The sequence below is a fragment of the Homarus americanus genome, unplaced genomic scaffold, assembly GCF_018991925.1.
Source record: "Homarus americanus isolate GMGI-L3 unplaced genomic scaffold, GMGI_Hamer_2.0 scaffold16712, whole genome shotgun sequence".
Classification (NCBI taxonomy): Eukaryota; Metazoa; Arthropoda; class Malacostraca; order Decapoda; family Nephropidae; genus Homarus; species Homarus americanus.
The window spans coordinates 1,146,863-1,163,198 of record NW_024757794.1 but is presented as its reverse complement, the minus strand read 5'-3'; the positions used below and the strand labels follow the sequence as shown (position 1 = coordinate 1,163,198).

The 16,336-nt window shown below is 37.0% G+C and overlaps 1 protein-coding gene across 5 annotated transcripts in view; it reads right to left on the bottom strand.

The window, feature by feature from the left end:
* LOC121857715 (glycerol-3-phosphate acyltransferase 3-like) overlaps positions 1–16,336 on the bottom strand; it is a 36,557-nt gene that overhangs the window by 16,572 nt on the left and 3,649 nt on the right. For 3 of the 5 annotated variants that reach the window (XM_042353807.1, XM_042353809.1, XM_042353810.1), the window contains 3 exons: positions 14,473–14,601; positions 9,896–10,021; positions 3,267–3,401 (listed from right to left, as the gene is read on the bottom strand). In XM_042353807.1, coding sequence (XP_042209741.1) covers positions 3,267–3,401; positions 9,896–10,021; positions 14,473–14,601 — 390 coding nt within the window. Of the gene's footprint in view, positions 1–247; positions 485–3,266; positions 3,402–9,895; positions 10,022–14,472; positions 14,602–16,336 lie in introns of all 5 variants that reach the window. The other 2 variants (XM_042353806.1, XM_042353808.1) reach the window with 1 other exon arrangement.

Here is a 16,336-nt window from a genome sequence, read left to right as displayed (position 1 = left end):
GACAAGCACAGCAAAAAATAAAATGCATCAGCATATATCTTAAAATACGATACAGTAGTCCTTAACAGGATAATAACAAGTACAATATTAGCACCTGCAGTGTGTAAATATTTGGATGTAATAAGGCTTAATTAGGCAATAATAAATGTACCAACATGAAAACTAAATCCACAAATAATGCACATCTACATAAACACCCCAAACTATTTTTCTCAGACAAGACAGAAGGTATTTGGAATCAACTAACATAAGAGTAGCAGTTGTCACATGCCAACACTACACAATCAACTGGAGTTGTATGGTTGGCAGCACATATTCCATCTGATCGTGGCTTATTGTGGCAGTTGTGGTAGGTAATGACACCACTAAACCCACGAGATATGACTCGAAAACATACAAGAAATAAGTATTTGCTCATCAGACGCTTCAGTGCACCATCAGGGAACAATCCAACTATTAACGTCATCGACACCATCTGCACCACCTAAAATTTAAGAATGAATATACATAATGAAATACAGTACTGTATATAGATTTCACTATAAGGCTTTCTCTACATGTAACTGCAATTGTGCCTCCAAATTTTTTATGTTATTGCTATTGGAAATAATTTTTATATAACTTAATAAAAGACTCCTAGTTGTTCATTATTATCATTATCATCAAAATAATTTAAGCCTTAATTCTTTATACATACATATCAAATATCACTCATAAAAATGGAGATTCCAAATAAAATATTGTACTGTACACATGAAAACAGAAGGTGATGGTCAGATCTTAGTGAGATAAAACCAACTATCTGCATGTCATTATCTACAAATGGTAATTACTGTACCTCCATATTTTTATCACCCAGATCACCAGTAATAAGAATATATTGGTTGAAAATTACAGTAAATAAGCAGCTCCCACCACCTACATCACCCTCTGATTTTGCCCACCAGCAATGGCAGCAATCTTTTCATGAAAGCTGCAACTTGAGCTCTACCATTTGTAACAGAAGTCATATGTTGACACTGGTTGGAGTAGTACTGTATTGAACCACAATATCCAACTATCACCAATGTTTTGCAGTAGTGGACTTGTCAGTCAAAAGAATAAGCTAAAGCAGAGTCGAGTACCGGTATCTCATTTCTGATGTTTCATAAATGTGGCCCAAAAAGAATCCTGCTTGCTTTATTATGCTTACACTCCACAGTAGCAGCAATCTTTGAATCTGGAAACCTAACTGGACAAAGTCTGTCACAAGCATTAACAGGCAGATGACACACTGCAACTGATGTATGCCATATAGCTTAAGCAGCAGTACAGTAATCTGCTCAGAAAATAACAGCATTTGATATTTCAGTTGTTTTGAATTTTGTCCTTTGTCATGCTTGCTATTCTCACTTGATATATGTGAAGTGTTTACTGAATGTTGAAGCAACACATCATGGCCCTGTGACTTCACATCTACAGTAGACAGGTACAGTACTGTATTTGTGTCACGAATTGGACAATGAACAAAAACCTTAATAATGTGATCTCCATTTTCATTATGGCCTTTCACCTTGCAGTTCTTAAAAACTTGCCTTCTTGGCTGATCAGACATGTTCACTCATTGTTCCTTACATTTGGAAGGAAAGAAAAAATCTACACTTTGTTACATGAATCTTTTACATGGTATTGAATAAGAGCACAAAGGTAAGAAAAACTGGTGTAACCGACATGTGTACAATGAAAGACAAAAGTCGTGTCGTGAAATTTGGCAAAAACATATGCTGAAGGGCTAAAACTCTTGGTGCACTCTGCCTTGTGATAGGGCTCTCAATGTTTCACGAGTTACACTTAATCTTCGAACAAACCCGCGACACAACTTTGGTCTTTGATTGTACATAAGACCTCTTACAACTGGCTTTAAACAAATGATGTACCAATGCAGTCAATTAACTAGACTTTGAAGCTAATGGGTACACTGCATGTTTAAGTGCTGCTTTGTTGTTTTTTATTGTGTACAATAAGATAGGGGGTGACTTGAACAGTGTTTGAGATTTTTATTAAGCTGCAGTTTAAGTTTGAAGGCTAAAAGAATATGTTATGTATGCTATTGGTGTGTAAACTAATGAGTCACCCATAATTGTCAACAGACATTCAGAAAACAGAATATGTTTTCTATGAAGCGAAGATTTATAGGGTGAAGGTTTGGAAACCCTATTGTTTAAGAACTTTTAGAAACGTTAAGGTGAAAATAAGTCAACACAAACTTAGGACTGTCGAAGAAAGTAGCAGCCATGACAGACTCTGCCATCTTCATTAGCTTATGCTCTAGGCTAGCCAAACAAAACAATTCTAGTGACTCTTAATACCCAATCATTTGTCTTTGTTGGGAAATAGATTGCCAGAAACTGTATCTTAAGTATTCAAAACTACTATTGTAATCAGTTCCAACTACTGTACTGTCCCTATTGTATTACCACAGACTTCTCCCTTCAGATAATAATTTACTCCACCCTCCTGAGGGTCAATACAACTTCTGTTTTGACAATCACCATCTCTTAAAAGGTTGTGGCAATTACACTAACCTAATGTACAACTAGACAAATGTCTCACTTTTGAAAATGAGTTGCCCTCCCATACTGCTGATCAACCATTCATCAACTTATTGTAACATCCATATCTTGCCATTATACATGTACTGTTCCTTCCTTATAATTTCTCATTTATGTCAATTTACTACCAATTATTCCCATTTACCTCATTTATTCTTTGTAGTCAGCACTAAATCATTATTCAATTTTATAACTGAAAATCCATATGCAAACTAATTTGCTAAACTAATTTGCTAATAAATTTCTTTTAATTCCTTCAAAAGTTGAATTTGTTTTCCAACTTTTCCAACAGATTATTAGTGATAAAAAGCTAATCTGACCTTTCACATCTAGGGGTTGCTACCTCACAAACTGTAGAGAAACAGCATAAAGAATTTGAGGCCAAAATACAGTAAAAATTGCTCTTCACTTTAATACTGTACAGTAGCCACCCATATCAAAACTGAAGAATTCAGTTAGTGTCCGGGCTAGGGTGGCAGAGCAACAACTGCAACAATTAATTATTACACTTCTTTACAGGCAAACCTAACCTACCGAGACTGCAAACTAAAGAAAAATTCTTCATAAAAATAATGGAAAATATGCTTATTAATATAGGTATTGTACAATAGTAACTAGCCTTCGGTACACTAGCCATATATTGTAAATTAAATAAAGCAACATCAGGACACCTACCCCAATGAGTAAAATGAGAATACGAAGAGGCAAAAGGAGACAGTAACGCAGGATAAAGCCGACGACCCAGAAGATTGTTAATCGTACACTGATGAATTCATACTGGCAGTTGGTTCGCGTTAGAAAGTTCCATGACTGTAAAATATGAAAAACATTAAAAAAATTATAAATAAATAAAGAAGATTAACTACATTTTTCTATTGATATTTAATTTTCTGGAATATTCTTTAGTGAAACACCATCTTAAAACACATTTATAACATATTGGTACCACATGAAGAACGCTTATTCCCCAGCAGTGACTACGTAATTTGAAGACGAAAAAAAAAGAGCAGAACCAATTTAATATATTAATTTCAAGGTCTGTTGGAAATATATACAGTACAGGCAGTCCCCGACTTATGACGGGGTTAGGGACCCAAATCCAGGTCGTAAGACGAATTGGTCGGAAGTCGAAAATTCAAAAATAATACATAGAAAATCTAAAATGGGTGTCTTTTTCTTCTCAGCACCACAAAACTCTCGCTTTTAAGCTTGCCAGCCATTTTAAAGGGAATTACAAACGAAAATTTTTTTCAGTACTGTACACAGTACAATCACTAACGTCGTGACTCGAAAATACGTAATTTGAAAAGAATTTGGGTACGACTGAGGCCGTCGTATGTCATGTAGGTCGTAAGTCGAGGAGCACAATTCGTTCCAGAAGGTTGCTCGTTAACCGAAAAATTCGTTAACCGAAATCAGTTTCAATGGGTTTTTGGGTACAGTATTAGATATGAATGTAACATTTATTTAGACTGTGCTATCCTTTGTGTTAGGCTAACTACGAAATTTTTTTTCGATTTGGAGTAATCTGCACCTAACCCTATTTTCTCCATAAGCCCTGTTATTTCTATTACGCGATTTTCTATAACACGATATTTTACAAGAACACAATTATCGCGTTATAGCAGAACTACCTGTAATTAGTTCCAGCTCACCGAAAATTGCCTAAAGTCAACAAAAAAGGTAGTAAAGTACATTTACTTTGAGGAGTGTATGTAGAAGGCTCCTGGATGATGATGCTGATGTGAATTTGAAGTGGGAGGTGGAGGAGGAGAAGGGAGAAAAGAAGGAGGTGGAGGAGAAGCATTTTACTGCTTCTTGGAAGGTGAGTCACCTTTCACCTTCCATGAAAATGTCAGGAACCTCTGGACTGACAGATTCTCCACCATGAACATCCTTTCTCCTTCTTGAAGTGGAAGGCTAAGGGCTAGCATCTTGTTCCCACTGCCTTTTACTGAAGAAACTGTCAATTTTTGTCTGTGGGGCATCTCTCCTCCTCATCATTAACTGATGTTTGAAGAAGGAGACCACTGTGTCCTCAACATGACAAAGCTAGTTCAGATTTTTCCACATTTGGGTGCCTTGAAGCCAGTTTCCTGAACTTTCCGTTTCCTCCTCACCACTGTCAGCCTCTAACATCTCATCCAGTTGCTGCAAGTCTTCAGGAGTAAGTTCCTGTTCATGAGACATCACAAGCCCTTCTACATCATCCTCCTCCACTTCAAGGCCCAATGACTGACCAATGGACACAATCTCCTGGTGCAACTCTGTTTCATCCTGAAATCCCTCAAAATCATGGACTACAGGTTGTACATCTCTAGTCCGGCAACCTCGGGACCTGACCGGTGCCGGACCATGGAAATTCACCCTTTTCCTGGATAGATAGTGACTTGTGCTTACGCTTGGAAGCACTAGCACCACTTTCTCTGCTTCATGGTCTCTTTAAAGACATATTGAAGCGTTAAATGTCGTACAGTAGCTTCTCAAATTTTGCGAGTTTTTAATTCGGCGTTTTCTATTTGAACACAAAAAAAAACAATTATAAATTTTGATGGCAGAAACTCAAATTTCGACGGGTTTGAACGGCCCACCAACGTTCAGACGACATGCACAATCGTGTAAACAGCGTCATTTCTCTTATGTACAAAGGATTCATTATTTTTTATTACTGAAAGTCTTTTTGATTGAATTGATGTTTATGTGTGCAAAATGAGCAATACAATTCATTAATAATACGTAGAATATTAAAACACGAGGAAATGAGATAGCATTGTTTTCGTTGATTAAAAACCAGTGACTGACTGGTTCTACATATAAAACTGAAGAAAATAAGACCTTGGTTGTAGCTGTAGTAAAATTAATATGGTTGTTTTAAGTAATTTTATTTGATGTTAATAAATGGAACAAAAGAAGTAGCTAACGATAGTGGTAAAGAAAAAAAGAGAGATCGCGTATGTAAGTGCACACATGTGAAAATATATCGTCAATAATTTAAATAAGAATATGAAAGCAACACTTATTTACTGTTCATATATATTTTAATTAATGTTTCTGAATTTGTTTTTATTGAATTAATGTGTGTGTGTGCAAAATTAACAATACAATTTATTAATAATACGTGGAATATTAGAGGAGACGAGACGGCTGCCGGCATTGTTTTTGTTAAAGCTTACAAAACCAGTGACTGATTGGTTCTACATAAAAAACTGAAGAAAATAAGACCCTGATTGTAGCTGTAGTAAAATTAATGTAAAAAAAAAATAATATGGTTGTTTGAAGTAATGTTATTTAATGTTAATAAATGGAACAATATAAGCAGCTAACCATTACTTTTACTTTTATCCTTTCGCCACTGATCGGCTTGTTAGCCGCTGGGCTTATCGGTCACTGCACTCTTTCCTTTATATTCTTCACACCAAAAGGTCGGCCCGCCACGCCCGCCGGGCGATCGGGTCACGCTCTCTGTCACGCACTGTTGGCAAATACTGGGCATGCACCGGCTCCTGAATACCTGAACCCGGCCCAGTGTTGGTCAAGTCTTCTTGAAATAGCTCACACTCAAAAAGCCGCCACAACACTTTCTGGTAGATTGTTCCAAGAGCTTGCTGAACCCTCACTCCGAAAGTTTGCCCTCACGGTTTTCCGGACTTGCGGCTTCTTCAATCTTGAGCTGTGACCCCTTGTGGGGCGAGCGTCCGCCAGCTCCAAGTAAGGACACTCAACTGAGTAGTGCCCCCTGAGATGCTTATAAACCTCAACTAGGTCCCCCTTGCCCGTCTGTAATCTCGCAGGGTAGCTGAGATGCCGAAGTGCAGGCACCAGCTTGGTGGCCCTCCTTTGAACATTTTCAACCAACTGACAGTCCCTAGCATATCTCGGGGACCAGATGGGGTGACAGTACTCCAGATGGGGAAGCACTTCACTCCTGAAGATCGTCACGAGGGACGGACCGTCTAGATATCTGAACGACCTTCTTATAAGACCCAATAATTTATTTGCCTGATTTACCTTCTTCTCACAATGGCCCGAGAACTTCAGCTCATTGTCAACATACACACCTAGGTCCTTCTCACACACAGTCTCAACTAGTACATTTTCTTCATCCCGTTGGGACATATGGTACGCCTCCTTACCGTTGGTACGCCCCAGGTGCATCCTCTTACACTTCGTGACATTGAATCTCAGCAGCCATTCCTTCGACCATTCCTGGAGCCCACAGAGGTCCTTCTGCAGCTCTTCACAGTCCGCTTGGTTCTTAATTTCCCGAAATAACTTGGCGTCATCGGCAAACATTTGTATGGAGGAGTGTACAACGTCAGGCATATCATTTATGAAACAAACAAACAACAGCGGGCCCAATACACTACCCTGCGGTACCCCACTTGTTACAGGTACAGATGACGATTTCGTGCCATTAATCACCACACATTGCTTGCGGTCATGTAGAAAGTCTTCTATCCACGCTAGGACATTTCCCCGAATTCCGTACCCTTCCAGTTTGATTTTCAGCCTTTCGTGGGGTACACTGTCGAAAGCCTTGGCAAAATCTAGGTAAATATTGTCGATATTACCACCCCGTTCTAGAATATGGGTCCAAATATCCAATACCTTGAGCAATTGTGTCAAGCAAGAGCGCCCCGGCATAAAACCGTGTTGGCAATCTTTTACAAGGTTGTTTCGTAGTAGATGTTCCATCGCTGCATCTCTGATAATACTCTCAAGTACTTTACATATTATGCTGGTCAGGCTCACCGGTCTATAGTTGTTCGTGGAGTGCCTATCGCCCTTCTTGAAGATAGGACTCACATAAGCCACTTTCCATTCACTGGGGACCATTTGTTCATCCAGGCATTTACAAAACAGAATCTTCAGGGGCTCTGCAAGCTCGTTGCACAGCTCCCTTAGCACTCTAGGATGCACCATGTCAGGTCCAGGACTCTTATGGACCTTTAGCCTGGACAGTTTATTTCTAATACCCTCTTCTGTGAACACAATGTGGGTCAGTGCTGTGTCGAACCGTCTGTCCTCAAACGCAGGAAGGTTAGTTGCATCCTCTCTTGTGAACACTGAGGAAAAGAAGCTGTTCAATGCCTCAGCTTTATCCTGGTCAGAATCTGCGTAACTACCATCTTCAAGCCTCAGGTCTGATACTCCTACTCGCGTTTTCAATTTCGACTTTGCATAGCGGTAAAAAAAAGTGAGACTGCGCATATGTAAGTGTGCACATGTGAAAACATATCGTCATTACTCTACATAAGAATATGAAAGCAACACTTATTTACTGCTCATATATATTGAAGGGTTAAATGTTGTACGCTGTATAGACAAGCAGAGAGAGAGCAGCCGAACTGCCGGATGTAAACAAACCTTAATTTCCCGCGGCATTGTTTTTTTTTTTTACGGGGATTAGCACACCCGGGCATAGGTCACTGACCCACATTGGGGCCTGAGGGGCAAAAACTTAATACTCCTGTAATAATAATAATAATTCAGATAAGTTTAAAAAAAAAAAAAAAAAGCTGCCTATCTACCTATTGGGCAAACTAAAATCGTTCCGGACCACAGAATGCTGGACTAGAGAGGTACAACCTGTACTGATGGCCACAGTGCTTTCCATGAAGAATTGAGGGATCTAGTGGAGACTTCTTGCCATGAGGGGACAATCAATTTTACAGCCTCCAGGATGTTAAACTGTGTCTTCCAGAACAGTGACAGTGTTAGTTCAGGATCAGTGTAAGTTGCCTAATGACACCTCCTGAACATTTTCTTCATGTACAGCTTCTTAAAGTTGCTGATCACATTCTGGTCCATTGGCTGTATGATTGATGTAGTGTTGGGAGGCAAAAACAACACTTTGACAAAGTCAAATTGAGACTCCACAGTTCTGGCAAGTTGAGGGTCATGACCAGGGGCATTATCCATGAGGAGAAGAGCATATACCTAGATCACGCGCACCTACAGTGATTTACTTGCATATATAATAAATATATATATATATATATATATATATATATATATATATATATATATATATATATATATATATATATATATATATATATATATATATATATATATATATATATATAATACATAATACATAATACATAATACATAATATATAATATATAATACATAATAGCAAACATGTGAACTACCCAAGTGGCTTAAAACATGGATGGCTATAATGGACCTTGAACCCAAAATATCAGGCATGTAGTACAGTCAATAGCAGAAGTTTAACCCAACCCACCTGCATGATATGAGGCAGGTGATCTGGTAACACTGTACGTACAGGGAAGCATTGACAGATACTGTATGCTATAAATTACTATTTATTTAAGATTTATTATCAGAATGCCTAAGGATACTTTTTTTTGTATATGGCATAAGCAGTATCAATGTGTAAAATGTTATTAAGAAATATATGACATTGCTGCAGGATGGTTCATAACTATTGAACAAAATGTATCCGTACTGCTGATACCAAAGGGTATTTATCATTCTTAATGATATTTTCATTATAAAGTAATGTCATATTTCTTCAGAAACATAATTTTCCTAAATTTTAGTGATAATATTTGAGTTATATAAAAGAAATGTACATAGCAGAGTAGACTGTGTATGCTAATGTGTAGAGGGTGTATGTACAGTACACAGTGTATGTACAATCCGTCCTTCATGGAGAAAGAGAAAGGTGACAGTTAGCATCACCAGCTGCCACAGTAAATTGTACAGGACAAAACAGGCCATCCTATATTATTATGCTGTATCACCATTAATTTGGACTGCCTGCATCACAAACTCAAGATGACAGCACCTGCTGGTGAGTACAGTATAGTGTATAAAAGTTGTATATTTTCTTTATTTACAATACATTGTATGTGTACAGTAGTATTTGCATAAATAAATATAGCTCTGTGTGTCAGACAGCAGTCTGACGAAGATATATTTACCCGTGCCCCAAAAAATTTGGGGGATGGGAAATTTTTCCAGAGATGAGAAAAGTTCTCAATATTGTACCCAGAAATCTCAACCCAAAACCACTCTACACCAAATATTCTGGCTAATGGGAAGATAACAGCAATGGCAAACACACACACTGTACTGTACTACAGTATACATCTTTCATAACCTATAAAAGGCCCCATGCTACATTCTAAAAATATTAGGAGTCTTTCTTTTAGTCACAGGTCTTTCTTCTCTAGCTCCAATACTGTACAAATATCTTCCAACTGTCACCATTCATTATTTTCTATACTGCTGCTCCATCTTCACTTATGCACTGTATTGTCTCAACTTACTGTAAGTTCCTCTGCAGAAAACCTTTTAGTAACTTCATCATCCACAATGGCTTCCATACCAGTGTGAATGTAGTCAAGACAATCACCCAGTTCAAAGTCGTGAGTGTCCAACCTCTCATTATTGTCCTGTTGAAAAAATAAAAAACTTTTAAGTTTTCAGGATTCCCACTTTATCTATAATCACATGAGCACCTAAAATGGCAGACCAGAGAGGGTCTACTGTAACCACAAAATAGTGACAAGTGTAAACTAAGTACAGTATACTGTACATATAGCTGTATAACCTTAAAGCAATAAAGAAATTTTAGCTCAATTTATGCTATGCAATGTGGACTGAGGATTATGTGAATCATCTTAAAAGTCTCTTTAACTACAGTGAGATGGCACAAGGTCCAAGGGTTTTCAAGGAGGGGAGGAGGAGTGTGAGTAACAATTTACAAACAATAAATAGCCTTTTGTTCCATTATATGAGTGTTTATATGATTAACAAGTTGATGTAATGCTTAAAATTAGTCAGATACAGGAAATAAAGTCTCTTGTTATGGGATATTACTGCAACCACTATTGTGAGCATAGTGACTGGCTCACACACACTTGTCATAATAAATTTAGAAAAGGAATTAAGGTTGACTAATATGAAGGTAATCCTTACTAGCACCTGGCAACAAAATACACTCATTACATGTATTTAAGTTCTCATGTGTGATAGTGGTGAAGGTTATCAGGTGTTGCCAGCTACCATGGTGCACCACTCTCGGCTCATATTTTCAAAAGGTTCACATGATCAATCTTTCTCATATCTAAAGTTGTAAGAATGTACCCAACTTTTTGGTAAGAAATTCCCAAAAATAATATTCAAATAAACAATCAAACTTACAATGAGATTCCAAATACAGAGAGAGAACTTCCTTTAGCACTAACTGAAAAAATAAACAAAAAGTATCACCTTTATTTTATAGCTGGTATGAATTAATATATGTACAGTACTATGCTGTAGTTAGCTGCAAATGCAATGCTAATTTTGGAATTTACATTCGTGCCTCAGCTTAAGTTAATCATTCTTACCATTTCACCTATGAGCAATCTAAGTATGTGATGGTTGGTCCCACATGGATCAGTTTTGGGACCACTTCTGTTTACAGTCTATACCAGTAGTCCTGTATCTCTGCTATACTGAACAGCAAGCTTATAGTGTTGCCTACCATTTCCATGCTGATGATACACAGCTTAATGTGAAAATAAGAAAAATGTTGAGGACATTAAGGATATAATGAAATCCTTGAGGACTCGCATTAAGATTTGGATGACTAGGAAAAACCTAAGCTGAATGATGGTAAAACCGAGATTATCACCATCCAAGGAAATGGGAGGGTGACAGCACATGTGATTTTGGCTCTTTAAACTTTGGGGAAGAACAACTCAGTCCTGGCGATTCTGTTCAAATCTTGGAGTGTACTTTGACGAAAACCTTTTTTAAAGAGCATATAAACTCGGTACTAAAGTTAAGAATTGTATCTTTAATACTGTATTCAAAATCTATATCCGGTATGCTGTGCCGTGAAACAGTTTTTGGATAGACAGTGTCTCGTGACACAATTTTATTCACTTTTGTCTTGGGCTGACTATTGTTAACTCTCTATGGGTCTGCCTACCCAATTATCCACCAAAGAAAGTTCAAACAGTATTGCCAGGTTTATTTTTGCTCTCCCACCGAGAACTCCCACTACCCAATTCTTGATCGAATTACAATGGCTTCCAATTAAAGCTGGAATAGAGTTCAAACTCTGTCTAATGATTTTTAAGATACCAATGTTTGGTGAGCCCAAGTATATGGCCAACCTACTAATTCCTCTGACTCCACATTCTAAAATGATTTTGCGTAATATTGATGATCCTTCACGCCTTGAGGAGCCTAGAGCAGCATGGAAATGTTCTTTTGCTGCTCAATCCTTTTCCCATACAGTACCCAGATTGTACAATCAGTTGCCTGCATCCATGAAGCAACTGACTTCTGTGGAGACCTTTAAGAAACAACATAAGTCCTTTCTTTTTTTTAAAGTTATAATCCTGAGCAGGATACGGTGATGGAAAATTACAGGGCTTAGAAAGTATTAAAACTTAATGGTATATGAATGAGAGAAGTCAAGCTGTCACTTAATGTGATCTTTTACTGTAGTACAGTATTTATTTTTATTCTAAAGTGAATTCTTTAGAAATACTGGTGCTTTTCATATAGTGTACAAAAGACCAGCTAGTGATTATTATTATTATCCCTCGTTTAACAATAATTTCGCTAAACATTAGGTTTCCAGGAACAACCCCATCGTTAATGAGGGATACCTGTAAGTTTCTGCACAAAATAAATTTCTTTATTCTAGCGAAGGATTGCCAAATGCATACTCTTCAATGCACTTATCACCATACAACTCCATACATTCATATGGACATATAGATGGTAAGCTAACAAAGGGAATTAAAAGATATGATTAAGTATAATAAAGTACAGTGAGGCAAAGTTAGAAAGAGGGAACGAAGCTGACCAATGTGTACAACTGTAAAGAACAAAAGAAGGAGATTAACAATGATCTGTAGGCAAAAACTGTGGAATATTGTAAAAGTGTGTGAGCCTTTACTGACGTGCCTCAACAACTTGAAAGATTAGACCAGATAACAAAATGATTACCAAAGAAAAGCCTAGGTTATGGCCTCATATTTTATTCTTATACATATATATATTATATACAGAATTAGTAAAATTTTTGGTTCTTGCCCAGACCAATGAGGGGTCCATGTTCAATACAATAATAATACCAAGATGCACAACCTTGGGACCTATGTAATATGTGTGCGTAAAGTATCTGGTCTATACTGCTTCTGTTTTGGTTCTTTGGCTGGAACACAAATACAACCAGGGGTCAATAGTAATACCAAGGTGCACAACCTTGGGACCCATGTAATATGTGTGTATAGTTTTTGGAGTCTAAATGCTTCTGTTTTGGAGTTACGACTAGAACAGACAAAGACATGTCCTTTTATTATAATAGATATACTTAACCACCTCTAATCTTTAACTTATCTCCACTATCTGAACTGATAAAAACTAACTTCTACTTCACAACCATGCAATATGAAAACTAAGAGGCTTTTAACAAATGTCCCCCACAAATTGCAGACACAAACAAAATATTGCTGATACTACAATATAATGTACAGTACTGTGTTAGAATTATGCCAAAATATATCCCTCTAAGTACCGATCCAATATAATTCTTATCTATTCCCAATTTTGTTACAATGACTGTACTTTATTTGTTGCATTTATTACACTTTAAAAGTGCTTCAGATATATATTTTTATTTTTATTTTTATTTTATTTTTTTTTTATTTATTTTTTTTACAATAACCATGAACCCAATCTTGCAATGCACCGAGTACACAATATTTATGCATCATTTCCATACAGTGTCTGGACCACAGGAGTCTTCTCTGTATGGACATCCAGATTACAGAAGTTTAGTCAGTACCCTCACACTTAAATTTTTAATTTGTTCACGGTTAGGCCTGTAATATTACAGGCTACCCATGTCCCTTTCTCCAATTCATACAAGAATACCCCAGTTATCACAAGGGATCCATTCCTAAATGTCATTGTGAATATCGGGGCAATTTTCCTTGTAAGAAGTAAAGTAAATAGCGAGGGATGGGTTTTTCCCTCCTCGGGAAAAGGTGTTTATCCCCTCATATTCCATAAAATCTCATAATTGGTAAAGGATAGCTTGAGCCCATATTACTTTGAATTATGGGTTCTTTACTTATATCGTAAGTAAATAACTCACTAAAAGCGTCTCTATGCTTCTAGATTGTTCTAGTTGGGTACAAATTAAAAGTTTTTAACTTTTGTATTTCTCAGGAAACCTTCAATATTTCATTAAATAACCATAATACAGACAGTCCTGAGTTATGATCAACCAACTTGTGTTGATGGAAATATAAATCAAAGATTTTACAAGATTTAGAGTACAACAAGTAAAATTAATACAATTTGTGATAAAACCGTACGTAAATTATTGATGCATCATGGCTACCCGTACGTCTGACCACACCCTGTTGTTTACTACCCGTTCTGCATTCTTGTTGGACATTAGTGTTCTCCCTGGATTTATATATCATCTGCATACTATCAGCTCACCTTGAGATGTAAGTGTTCCATTTATTTATTACTGTATTATTTACTTTATTATTACTGCATGTACATTAAAAAAAATATTCATGTTTGCACAGTAATTATAAATAGAATATTTTATGTGGCAGCCAAGGCATGGTAGCTGAACAGAAAACAAATGAATACTCGAACACAAATTTTGTAAATTGTCGAACAATATCAAAATATTCCAAACTCGGTTAATTCGGATTTTTTGGTAATTCGAGTGATCCAGAGCCCCCTTTTTTTGCAAATCAATGAGGCTATAATGCATGTGGTATCAAACAAAGGTTTTAGTAATCTTTTGGGTCAAATCTGGAATTATGCACCAGCCATAAACAAAACATTAAAAGAAAGCCATTCACTATTTACTCACTTTGTCCAGCAGAGGTCGGAGGACAAGTTTATCTCGGCATATCACCTGTGTAGACTCCTGATCGTCATCGTCATCATCTGTGTCTTCACTGTGCCTGCCATAATCCTTAGCTAGCCGTTGCCGACCAAACTGAAGAAATAAAAGCAATGTGTATAATGAAATCCATATTTAAAATGATATGCCTCAAAATGTGAAAAGCACAGATGGGAAACCTGATTGTACACAACACTATTATCCCTGTACAGTACATGTGAAAAATGATAAAAAGTCCCATAGGTTTGACTGCCTCTTGGAGACAGTGTTGATACACCATACTGTTTGCTGAGCCTAAGTACAGTATGGAAGAAGGCAGTGCTGCCAGCACTGCATTCTACTCCCTTCTACCTATCTACAGCTGGGGGAACTGGGAATCCCCTGGAACTGAACCAGAGACCCTCAGGACAGGAGGTGACAGCTGTATCCACTCAGCTACTGCATCTATTTGTATATGAACTACATGAAAATTACACATTCTCAGATGCCAACAGAATATTTACTGAATAAAAACAATAGAGGTAGAGTAACCCTCTCTATGATACTTCTCAAAGAAACCACACCACACTACACTACCACTAACCAGTCTGATGAAAAAAAATTATTTTAGCTACACAAACTCCTATTTTACCCTTTCTTAGTGTTTACCATTACAGTACTGTATTTCTACCATTACCTTTTCAAGCTACTTAACATTGATGTTCTTTTAAAATCCAAATGACTATGACCTAAAATCACCAATTTCCTAGTATGCCTTCCTGTAAACTCTCTGGGGTCACACGTATCTTTTCCACACATTCTTGGGATTCAACTCAAATACATAACTGGTGTACATCTAGGGAGGCAATCTAAGGAGATTAACTCTTCAGTTATAGCTCCTGAGCCAGCCAGGGTATGGTGGTATGGACATGGCAAGATCACCAAACTGCCTAAATTGGCTACATCACCTGAAAGAAGACTTAACTTACAGTGAATAGATACACAAGACAACATAAACACAGGTTTTATTGAGCATAGCTGATGAAAAATTGCAATGTCTCAAAAATTCCACAATGAATATTTTACTGACTTATAGAATCCAACTGTCAGCTAGAAAACTAACTCAATGAACCCACAATGGGTTTTTTGTAGAAGAGTGTAGTTATCAACAAAACATATTTAGATATGACTTTTCAAAAGGGCTACTGTGCTCTTCATTCACACGAGGAAACAAAATACAGTATAAATCAAATAAAGCGCCGAAAGAAGTTGCTCCCGGTTAATGAACAAAACATTATTATATACAGTACAGTATACAGTAACTAAACCACCACCAATAGCATTAACCCACCACAAGCAAACACTATTTTACACCAGCCACCAACTACCCAAGAGCAGGGAATTATCTATAGGCTTATCAATTTAACTTTTCAATAAACAAAGTTCAGTCATCGGGAAGATTCCTTGCAATTTGAGGAGGAAAAGAATTGAAGTACAGTAGAGTATATCTCATTCCTGTATTTCCTTATATGAAAATGATTGTGTGTATAAAAACTTGCTAACAAAAAATATGTTTGAATCAGCTGCCAGTTATAAACAGTTTTTCCTTTTCCACTGCAGTCAAAATACATGCCCAGTGACTCATAACTACAAATAAGAGCAGCAAAATATACAAATATAAAATGCCTTCTGCTAGTTCAATATTTTGTAAGCCTTTCCCAGTATGAAAGATCGTCTCATTTTCTTCAACAATCTTTATTTTTTCCGATGTCAAAGTTTTGATCAAGTAAAATTTTTTTATTTCCTCCTCAGTTCCAAATCTCTATCTTGGTAGGCAAAAAAAAATTCATAT